The following is a 15,154-nucleotide window of genomic DNA, read 5'->3' as shown; positions in this document are numbered from 1 at the left end:
TCACCATCACCACCACCACCACCATCACCACCATCACCATCAGCACCACCACCACCATCACCACTATCACCACCATCACCACCATCACCACCACCTCCATCACCACCACCATCATCACCAACACCATCACCACCATCACCACCACCACCATCACCACCACCACCACCATCACCAACATCACTACCCTCACCACCATCTCCACCATCACCACCACCACCACCATCACCACCATCACCACCACCATCACCACCATCACCATCACCACCACCATCACCACCATCACCATCATCATCACCATTACCTCCATCACCACCATCACCACCACCACCACCATCACTACCACTGTCACCACCATTACCACCATCATCATCACCACCACCACCACCACCATCACCACCATCACCATCACCATCACCATCAACACCACCACCACCATCTCCACCATCAGCACCTTCACCTTCATCATCCCCATCACCATCACTACCACCATCACACCATCACCATCCTCATCACCATCACCACCATCACCACCATCACCACCACCACCATCAACACTATCACCATCATCACCACCCCCACCATCACCATCACCACCATCACCACCATCACAATCACCACCACATCACCAGCATCACCACCATCACCATCATCACCATCATCAGTACCATCACCACCATCACCATCAGCACCATCAGCACCACCACCACCACCATCACCACCACCACCATCAAAACCATCACCACCATCACCACCGTCACCACCAACAACACCACCATCACCACCACCTCCATCATCACCATCACCATCACTATCAACACCACCATCACCATCACCACCATCACCACCTTCACCACCATCACCACCATTACCACCATCACCACCATCATCACCACCACCACCATCACCATCATCATCACCATCACCACCTCCACCACCATCACCACCACCTCCACCATCACCACCATCACCACCATCACCACCATCACCACCATCGCCATCATCATCAGCATCACCACCACCACCACCATCACCACCATCACCACCATCACCACCACCACCATCAGCACCATCACCACCATCACTATCATCACCCCCCCCCACCATCACCACCACCACCACCATCAACAGCATCACCATCACCACCACCATCCCCAGCATCACCACCATCACCACCATCACCACCATCACCATCACCACCATCACTATCATCATCACCATCACCGGTACCACCACCATCACCACCAGCATCAACACCACCATCAACAAGATCACCATCATCATCACCATCACCACCATCACCACCATCACCACCACAACCATTACCACCATCACCACCATCACCATCACCACCACAACCACCACCACCATCACCACCACCAGCACCATCACCATGATCACCACCACCATCATCACCACCATCACCACCATCAGCATCATCATCACTATCACCACCATCACTACCATCACCACCACCACCATCACCATCATCACCACCATCACCACCATCATCATCATCATCACCATTACCTCCATCACCACCATAACCACCATCACCACCACCACCATCACCACCACCACCACCATCACCACCATCAACACCATCACTACCATCACCACCACCACCATCACCACCATCACAAGCATCACCATCATCACCACCCATAGCATCACCATCACCACCACCATCACCACCATCACCATCACCAGCACCAGTACCAGCATCACCACCATCACCATCATCACCATCATCATCACCATCACACCATCACCACCATCACCATCAGCACCATCACCAGCACCACCACCATCACCAGCATCACCAAAATCACCATCATCACCATCATCATCACCATCACCACCATCACCACCATCACTACCATCACCACCATCACCACCACCACCACCATCACCACGATCACCAGCATCACAAGCATCAGCATCATCACCATCATCATCACCATGACCATCATCACCACCATCACCACCATCACCATCACCACCACCAACACCATCACCACCATCAGCACCACCATCACCACCACCACCATCACCACCATCACAATCACCCCCACCACCAACATCACCACTACCACCACCACCACCACCACCATCACCATCACCATCACCACAACTATCACCACCATCACCACCATCACCATCATCATCACCATCACCACCACCACCATCACCACCATCACCACCACCACTATCACCGCCAAAACCATCAGTATCATCATCACCATCACTAGCACCACCACCATCACCACCACCACCATCACCACCATCACCACCACCACCGCCATCACCACGATCACCACCATCACCATCACCACCACCACCACCATCACCACCATCACCATCACCACCACCACCACCATCACCACTATCACCACCATCACCACCATCACCACTATCACCACCATCACCACCATCACCACCACCTCCATTACCACCACCATCATCACCAACACCATCACCACCATCACCACCACCACCATCACCACCACCACCACCATCACCAACATCACTATCCTCACCACCATCACCACCATCACCACCACCACCACCATCACCACCATCACCACCACCATCACCACCATCACCATCACCACCACCATCACCACCATCACCATCATCATCACCATTACCTCCATCACCACCATCACCACCACCACCATCACTACCACTATCACCACCATCACCACCATCATCACCACCACCACCACCACCACCATCACCACCATCACTATCACCATCACCATCAACACCACCACCACCATCTCAACCTTCAGCACCTTCACCTTCATCATCACCATCACCATCACTACCACCATCATCACCATCACCCCCACCATCTCCCCCATCACCATCACCACCACCACCACCATCACCACCATCACCATCACCACCACCACCATCATCACCACCATCACTACCACCATCATCACCACCATCACCACCATCACCATTATCATCACCATCAGCACCATCACCACCACAAACCACCACCATCAACACTACCACCACCATCACCACCATCAACACCATCACACCATCACCACCATCACCACCATCACCACCACCATCACCACCACCATCACCACCACCACCATCACCACCATCACCATCATCATCACCATCACCACCAACACCACCAACACCATCACCACCATCACCTCCACCACCATCACAGTCACCACCACCATCTCCCCCATCACCATCATGACCACCACCACCATCATCACCATCACCATCACCACCACCACCATCATCACCTCCATCACCACCATCACCATCACCACCACCACCATCACCATCACCATGACCACCACCATTACCACCATCACCTTCACCACCACCACCATCATCACCACCATCACCACCATCACCACCACCACCATCACCACACCACCATCATCACCACCATCACCACCACCATCATCACCACCATCACCACCATTACCATCATCATCACCATCAGCACTATCAAAACCACCGGTACCACCACCATCACCAGTACCACCACCATCACCATTATCACCACCTCCATCATCACCACCATCACCACCATCACCACCATCACCACCACCACCATCACCACCATCAACACCATCACACCATCACCATCCTCATCACCATTACCACCATCACCACCATCACCACCACCACCGTCACCACCATCACGATCATCACCACCCCCACCATCACCATCACCACCATCACCACCATCACCATCACCACCACTATCACCAGCATCACCACCATCACCATCATCAGCATCATCAGTACCATCACCACCATCACCATCACCACCATCACCACCACCACCACCATCACCACCACCACCATCAAAACCATCACCACCATCACCACCATCACCACCACCACCACCACCATCACCACCACCACCATCACCACCATCACCATCACCATCAACACCACCATCACCATCACCACCATCACCACCTTCACCACCATCACCACCATCACCACCCTCACCATCATTACCACCATCACCACCATCATCACCACCACCACCATCACCACCACCACCATCACCATCATCATCACCATCACCACCTCCACCACCATCACCACCACCTCCACCATCACCACCATCACCACCATCACCACCATCACCACCATCACCATCATCATCACCATCACCACCACCACCATGCCCACCACCACCATCACCATCATCATCACCATCACCACCATCACTACCATCACCATCACCACCATCACCACCATCACCACCATCACCATCACCACCACTGCCACCATCACCACCATCACCAACATCACCACCACCATCACCACCACCATCACCATCACCACCATCACCAACATCACCACCCTCACCACCACCACCATACCCACCATCACCACCATCACCATCACCACCATTACCATCACCACCACGATCACCAGCATCACCAAAATCACCATCATTACCATCATCATCACCATCACCACCATCACCACCATCACCACCGCCATCATCACCACCATCACCACCATCACCATCATCATCACCATCACCATCATCACCACCATCAGCACCACGACCTTCACCACCATCCCCACCATCACCATCATCACCATCGCCACCATCACCATCACCACCACCATCACCACCAACACCATCACCACCACCATCACCAGCATCACTACCATCACCATCATCACCATCATCATCACCATCACCACCATCAACACCATCACCATCACCACCATTAACAACACCACCACCATCACCAGCATCACCAAAATCACCATCATCACCATCATCATCACCATCACCACCATCACCACCATCACCACCATCACCACCACTATCACCACCATCACCACCATCACCACCATCACCACCATCACAGCATCACCACCACGACCATCAGCACCACCATAACCACCACCACCACCATCACCACCCTCACCACCATCAGAACCATCACCATCATCATCACCATCACCACCACCACCACCATCACCACCATCACCACCACCACCACCATCACCGCCACCACCATCACCACCACCATCACCACCACCACCACCATCACCACCATCACCACCTTTACCACCATCACCACCATCAGCACCACCACCACCATGACCACCACCACCATCACCATCATCATCACCATCATCAACACCACCACCATCACCACCACCATCACCATCATCACCACGCCCACCATCACCATCACCACCATCACCACCATCACCACCACCACCACCATCACTACCACTATCACCACCATCACCATCATCACCACCACCACCACAACCACCACCATCACCACCATCACCATCACCATCACCATCAACACTACGACCACCATCACCACCATCAGTAGCTTCACCTTTACCATCAGCTTCACCATCACTACCACCATGATCACCATCACCATCATCATCAACATCTCCACCAACACCACCAACACCATCACCACAATCACCTCCACCACCATCACCATCACCACCACCATCTCCCCCATCACCATCACCACCACCACCACCATCACCACCATCACCATCACCACCACCACCATCATCTCTACCACCACCACCATCACCACCACCACCATCATCACCACCATCACTACCATCACCATCATCATCACCATCAGCATCATCAGCACCACCAGTATCACCACCATCACCACCACCACCACCATCACCACTATCACCACCACCATCATCACCACGATCACCACCATCACCACCATCACCACCATCAACACCATCACACCATCACCATCCTCATCACCATCACCATCATCACCACCCCCACCATCACCATCACCACCATCACCACCATCACCATCACCACCACCATCACCTGCATCACCACCATCACCATCATCACCATCATCAGTACCATCACCACCATGACCATCACCGCCATCACCAACACCACCACCATCACCACCACCACCATCAAAACCATCACCACCATCACCACCATCACCACCACCACCACCACCATCACCACCATCACCATCACCACCATCACCACCTTCACCACCATCACCACCATCACCACACTCACCACCATTACCACCATCACCACCACCACCATCACCACCACCACCATCACCTCCACCACCATCACCATCACCACCACCATCTCCCCCATCACCATCACCACTACCACCACCATCACCACCATCACCATCACCACCACCACCATCATCACCACCATCACCACCATCACCACCACCACCATCATCCCCACCATCACCACCACCATCATCACCACCATCAGCACCATCACCATCATCCTCACCATCAGCATCATCAGCACTACCAGTAGCACCACCATCACCACCACCACCACCATCACCACCATCACCACCCCCACCATCACAATCACCACCATCACCACCCTCACCACCATTACCACCATCACCACCATCATCACCACCATCACCACCATCACCACCATCAACACCATCACACCATCACCATCCTCATCACCACCATGACCATCACCACCATCACCATCATCACCACCCCCACCATCACCATCACCACCATCACCACCATAACCATCACCACCACCATCACCAGCATCACCACCATCACCATCATCACCATCATCAGTACCATCACCACCATCACCATCACCACCACCACCACCATCACCACCACCACCATCAAAACCATCACCACCATCACCACCATCACCACCATCACCACCACCACCACCATCACCACCACCACCTTCACCACCATCACCATCATCGTCACCATTACCTCCATCACCAAAATCACCACCAACACCACCACCACCATCAAAACTGCCACCACCATCACCACCATCACCACCACCATCATCACCACCATCACCACCATCACCATCATCATCACCATCACCACCATCACTACCATCACCACCTCCACCATCACCACCATCACCTCCATCACCATCATCACCACCCCCACCATCACCATCACCACCACCATCACCACCATCACTATCACCAACACCACCAACACCATCACCACCATCCCCTCCACCACCATCACCATCACCACCACCATCTCCCCCATCACCATCACCACCACCACCACCATCACCACCATCACCATCACCACCACCACCATCATCACCACCATCACCACCACCACCATCATCACCACCATCACCACCACCATCATCACCACCATCACCACCATCACCATCATCATCACCATCAGCATCATCAGCACCACCAGTACCACCACCATCACCACCACCACCACCATCACCACCACCATCATCACCACCATCACCACCATCACCACCATCACCACCACCACCATCACCACCATCAACACCATCACACCATCACCATCCTCATCACCATCACCACCATCACCACCATCACCACCACCACCATCACCACCATCACCATCATCACCACCCCCACCATCACCATCACCACCATCACCACCATCACAATCACCACCAACATCACCAGCATCACCACCATCACCATCATCACCATCATCAGTACCATCACCACCATCACCATCACCACCATCACCACCACCACCACCATCACCACCACCACCATCAAAACCATCACCACCATCACCACCGTCACCACCAACACCACCACCATCACCACCATCACCATCACTATCAACACCACCATCACCATCACCACCATCACCACCTTCACCACCATCACCACCATTACCACCATCACCACCATCATCACCACCACCACCATCACCACCACCACCATCACCATCATCATCACCATCACCACCTCCACCACCATCACCACCACCTCCACCATCACCACCATCACCACCATCACCACCATCGCCATCATCATCAGCATCACCACCACCACCACCATCACCACCATCACCACCATCACCACCACCACCATCACCACCATCACCACCATCACTATCATCACCACCCCCCTACCATCACCACCACCACTACCATCACCAGCATCACCATCACCACCACCATCCCCAGCATCACCACCATCACCACCGTCACCACGATCACCATCACCACCATCACTATCATCCTCACCATCCCCGGCACCACCACCATCACCACCACCACCATCAACATCATCATCACCATCATCGGCACCACCACCATCACCACCAGCATCAACACCACCATCAACACCATCACCATCACCACCATCACCACCATCAGCACCACAACCATCACCACCATCACCACCATCACCATCACCACCACAACCACCACCACCATGACCACCACCAGCACCATCACCATGATCACCACCACCAGCATCACCACCATCACCACCATCAGCATCATCATCATCATCACCACCATCACTACCATCACCACCACCACCATCTCCATCATCAACACCATCACTACCATCACCACCACCACCATCACCACCATCACAAGCATCACCATCATCACCACCCATAGCATCACCATCACCACCACCATCACCACCATCACCATCACCACCACCAGTACCAGCATCACCACCATCACCATCATCACCATCATCATCACAATCAGACCATCACCACCATCACCATCAGCACCATCACCATCACCACCACCATCACCAGCATCACCAAAATCACCATCATCACCATCATCCTCACCATCACCACCATCACCACCATCACTACCATCACCACCATCACCACCACCACCACCATCACCACGATCACCAGCATCACAAGCATCATCATCATCACCATCATCATCACCATCACCATCATCACCACCATCACCACCATCACCATCACCACCACCAACACCATCAGCACCACCACCATCACCACCATCACAATCACCCCCACCACCACCATCACCACTACCACCACCACCACCACCACCATCACCATCACCATCACCACAACTACCACCACCATCACCACCATCACTATCATCATCACCATCACCACCACCACCACCATCACCACCATCACCACCACCACCATCACCGCCAAAACCATCAGTATCATCATCACCATCACTAGCACCACCACCATCACCACCACCACCATCACCACCATCACCACCACCACCACCATCACCACCATCACCACCACCATCATCACCACCATCACCACCATCACCATCACCACCACCACCACCATCACCACCATCACCATCACCACCACCACCACCATCACCACTATCACCACCATCACCACCATCACCACCACCTCCATCACCACCACCATCATCACCAACACCATCACCACCATCACCACCACCACCATGACCAAAACCACCACCATCACCAACATCACTACCCTCACCACCATCACCACCATCACCACCACCACCACCATCACCACCATCACCACCACCATCACCACCATCACCATCACCACCACCATCACCACCATCACCATCATCATCACCATTACCTCCATCACCACCATCACCACCACCACCACCATCACTACCACTGTCACCACCATTACCACCATCATCATCACCACCACCACCACCACCACCATCACCATCACCACCACCACCATCATCACCACCCTCACCACCATCACCACCACCACCATCACCACACCACCATCATCACCACCATCACCACCACCATCATCACCACCATCACCATCATCAGCACCATCAGCACCATCACCACCACCGGTACCACCACCATCACCACCACCACCACCATCACCACCATCAACACCATCACAGCATCACCACCATCACCACCATCACCACCATCATCACCACCACCATCACCACCACCACCATCACCACCATCACCATCATCATCACCATCATCACCACCATCACAACCACCACCACCATCACCATGACCACCACCATTACCACCATCACCTTCACCACCATCACCATCATCACCACCATCACCACCATCACCACCACCACCATCACCACACCACCATCATCACCACCATCACCACCACCATCATCACCACCATCACCACCATCACCACTATCACCACCACCATCATCACCACCATCACCACCATCACCACCATCACCACCACCACCATCACCACCAACAACACCATCACACCATCACCATCCTCATCACCATTACCACCAACACCACCATCACCACCACCACCGTCACCACCATCACCATCATCACCACCCCCACCATCACCATCACCACCATCACCACTATCACCATCACCACCACCACCATCATCACCACCATCACTACCATCACCACCACCACCATCACCACACCACCATCATCACCACCATCACCACCACCATCATCACCACCATTACCACCATCACCATCATCATCACCATCAGCACCATCACCACCACCGGTACCACCACCACCACCACCATCACCACTATCACCACCACCATCATCACCACCATCACCACCATCACCACTATCACCACCACCACCATCACCACCATCAACACCATCACACCATCACCATCCTCATCACCATTACCACCATCACCACCATCACCACCACCACCGTCACCACCATCACCATCATCACCACCTCCACCATCACCATCACCACCAGCACCACCATCACCATCACCACCACTATCACCAGCATCACCACCATCAACATCATCAGCATCATCAGTACCATCACCACCATCACCATCACCACCATCACCACCACCACCACCATCACCATCACCACCATCAAAACCATCACCACCGTCACCACCATCACCACCACCACCACCACCATCACCACCACCACCATCACCACCATCACCATCACCACCATCACCACCACCACCACCATCACCATCACCACCATCAAAACCATCACCACCCTCACCACCATTACCACCATCACCACCATCATCACCACCACCACCATCACCACCACCACCATCACCATCATCATCACCATCACCACCTCCACCACCATCACCACCACCTCCACCATCACCACCATCACCACCATCACCACCATCACCATCATCATCACCATCACCACCACCACCACCATCACCACCATCACCACCACCATCATCACCACCATCACCACCATCACCATCATCATCACCATCACCACCATCACTACCATCACCAACACCACCATCACCATCATCACCACCATGACCACCATCACCATTACCTCCATCACCACCATGACCACCATCACCACCACCATCCCCACTACCACCATCACCATCATCATCACCATCACCACCATCACTACCATCACCATCCCCACCATCACCACCATCACCACCATCACCATCACCACCACCGCCACCATCACCACCATCACCAACATCACCACCACCATCACCACCACCATCACCACCACCACCATCACCACCATCACCATCATCATCACCATCATCACCACCATCACCAGCATCACTACCCTCACCACCACCACCATACCCACCATCACCACCATCACCACCATCACCTTCACCACGATTACCATCACCACCACGATCACCAGCATCACCAAAATCACCATCATTACCATCATCATCACCATCACCACCATCGCCACCATCACCACCGCCATCATCACCACCATCACCACCATCACCATCATCATCACCATCACCATCATCACCACAATCAGCACTACGACCTTCACCACCATCCCCACCATCACCATCATCACCATCGCCACCATCACCCTCACCACCACCATCACCACCAACACCATCACCACCACCATCACCAGCATCACTACCATCACCATCATCACCATCATCATCACCATCACCACCATCAACACCATCACCATCACCACCATTAACAACACCACCACCATCACCAGCATCACCAAAATCACCATCATCACCATCATCATCACCATCACCACCATCACCACAATCACCACCATCACCACCACCACCACCACCATCACCACCATCACCAGCATCACCACCATCAGCATCATCACCATCATCATCACCATCACCACCATCACCATCACCACCATCACCACCATCACCACCATCACTATCACCACCACCAACACCATTACCACCATCACCACCACCAGCACTACCACCACCAACACCACCATCACCATCACCACCACCACCACCATCACCACTACCACCACCACCCCCATCACCATCAGCATCACCACCACCATCACCACCATCACCACCATCACAGCATCACCACCACCACCATCAGCACCACCATAACCACCACCACCACCATCACCACCCTCACCACCATCACCACCATCACCATCATCATCACCATCACCACCACCACCACCATCACCACCATCACCACCACCACCACCATCACCGCCACCACCATCACCACCACCATCACCACCACCACCATCCCCACCATCACCATCACCACCACCACCACCATCACCACCACCACCACCTTTACCACCATCACCACCATCAGCACCACCACCACCATGACCACCACCACCATCACCATCATCATCACCATCATCAACACCACCACCATCACCACCACCATCACCATCATCACCACGCCCACCATCACCATCACCACCATCACCACCATCACCACCACCACCACCATCACTACCACTATCACCACCATCACCACCATCATCACCACCACCACCACCACCATCACCACTATCACCATCACCATCACCATCAACACTACCACCACCATCACCACCATCAGCACCTCCACCTTTATCATCACCTTCACCATCACTACCACCATGATCACCATCACAATCATCATCACCATCACCACCAACACCACCAACACCATCACCACAATCACCTCCACCACCATCACCATCACCACCACCATCTCCCCCATCACCATCACCACCACCACCACCATCACCACCATCACCATCACCACCACCACCATCATCACCACCACCACCACCATCACCACCACCACCATCATCACCACCATCACTACCATCACCATCATCATCACCATCACATCATCAGCACCACCAGTACCACCACCATCACCACCACCACCACCATCACCACTATCACCACCACCATCATCACCACCATCACCACCATCACCACCATCACCACCACCACCATCACCACCATCAACACCATCACACCATCACCATCCTCATCACGATCACCATCATCGCCACCCCCACCATCACCATCACCACCATCACCACCATCACCATCACCACCACCATCACCAGCATCACCACCATCACCATCATCACCATCATCAGTACCATCACCACCATCACCATCACCACCATCACCACCACCACCACCATCACCACCACCACCATCAAAACCATCACCACCATCACCACCATCACCACCACCACCACCATCACCACCACCACCATCACCACCATCACCACCACCACCACCATCACCACCATCACCATCACCACCATCACCACCTTCACCACCATCACCACCATCACCACACTCACCACCATTACCACCATCACCACCATCATCACCACCACCACCATCACCACCACCACCATCACCTCCACCACCATCACCATCACCACCACCATCTCCCCCATCACCATCACCACCACCACCACCATCACCACCATCACCATCACCACCACCACCATCATCACCACCATCACCACCATCACCACCACCACCATCACCACCACCACCATCATCACCACCATCACCATCACCACCATCACCACCACCACCACCATCACCACCACCACCATCACCACCATCACCATCACCACCATCACCACCTTCACCACCATCACCACCATCACCACACTCACCACCATTACCACCATCACCACCATCATCACCACCACCACCATCACCACCACCACCATCACCTCCACCACCATCACCATCACCACCACCATCTCCCCCATCACCATCACCACCACCACCACCATCACCACCATCACCATCACCACCACCACCATCATCACCACCATCACCACCATCACCACCACCACCATCACCACCACCACCATCATCACCACCATCACCACCACCATCATCACCACCATCACCACCATCACCATCATCCTCACCATCAGCATCATCAGCACCACCAGAACCACCACCATCACCATCACCACCACCATCTCCCCCATCACCATCACCACCACCACCACCATCTCCCCCATCACCATCACCACCACCACCACCATCACCACCATCACCATCACCACCACCACCATCATCACCACCATCACCACCACCACCATCATCACCACCATCACCATCACCACCATCACCACCACCACCACCATCACCACCACCACCATCACCACCATCACCATCACCACCATCACCACCTTCACCAGCATCACCACCATCACCACACTCACCACCATTACCACCATCACCACCATCATCACCACCACCACCATCACCACCACCACCATCACCTCCACCACCATCACCATCACCCCCACCATCTCCCCCATCACCATCACCACCACCACCACCATCACCACCATCACCATCACCACCACCACCATCATCACCACCATCACCACCATCACCACCACCACCATCACCACCACCACCATCATCACCACCATCACCACCACCATCATCACCACCATCACCACCATCACCATCATCCTCACCATCAGCATCATCAGCACCACCAGTACCACCACCATCACCACCACCACCACCATCACCACCATCACCACCCCCACCATCACCATCACCACCATCACCACCCTCACCACCATTACCACCATCACCACCATCATCACCACCATCACCACCATCACCACCATCAGCACCACCACCATCAGCACCATCAACACCATCACACCATCACCATCCTCATCACCACCACCACCATCACCACCATCACCATCATCACCACCCCCTCCATCACCATCACCACCATCACCACCATCACCATCACCACCACCATCACCAGCATCACCACCATCACCATCATCACCATCATCAGTACCATCACCACCATCACCATCACCACCATCACCACCACCACCACCATCACCACCACCACCATTAAAACCATCACCACCATCACCACCATCTCCACCACCACCACCATCACCACCACCACCATCACCACCATCACCATCATCATCACCATTACCTCCATCACCAAAATCACCACCAACACCACCACCAACATCAAAACCGCCACCACCATCACCACCATCACCACCACCATCATTACCACCATCAGCACCACCATCATCACCACCATCACCACCATCACCATCATCATCACCATCA

The 15,154-nt window shown here is 54.1% G+C and overlaps 2 protein-coding genes and 1 pseudogene across 2 annotated transcripts; all 3 read left to right on the top strand.

The window, feature by feature from the left end:
- On the top strand, positions 1-1,051 carry LOC134471528 (uncharacterized; the record flags this gene model as incomplete). Its single annotated transcript, XM_063230416.1, has 2 exons — positions 1-331; positions 696-1,051. Coding segments are annotated over 2 exons (687 nt in total), but the record flags the coding sequence as incomplete, so codon positions are not given.
- Positions 1,052-10,114: 9,063 nt separating this feature from the next.
- On the top strand, positions 10,115-11,291 carry LOC134471527 (uncharacterized; annotated as a pseudogene).
- Positions 11,292-12,679: 1,388 nt separating this feature from the next.
- LOC134471526 (basic proline-rich protein-like) lies at positions 12,680-14,633 on the top strand (the record flags this gene model as incomplete). The annotated part of the gene is made up of 2 exons (XM_063230415.1): positions 12,680-12,842; positions 13,171-14,633. Coding segments are annotated over 2 exons (1,626 nt in total), but the record flags the coding sequence as incomplete, so codon positions are not given.
- Positions 14,634-15,154: the final 521 nt, after the last annotated feature.

The sequence above is a fragment of the Cavia porcellus genome, unplaced genomic scaffold, assembly GCF_034190915.1.
Source record: "Cavia porcellus strain 051 isolate PalLab524CR breed Dunkin Hartley unplaced genomic scaffold, mCavPor4.1 scaffold_18, whole genome shotgun sequence".
Lineage (NCBI taxonomy): Eukaryota > Metazoa > Chordata > Mammalia > Rodentia > Caviidae > Cavia > Cavia porcellus.
This window is presented reverse-complemented; position numbering and strand designations above follow the sequence as displayed.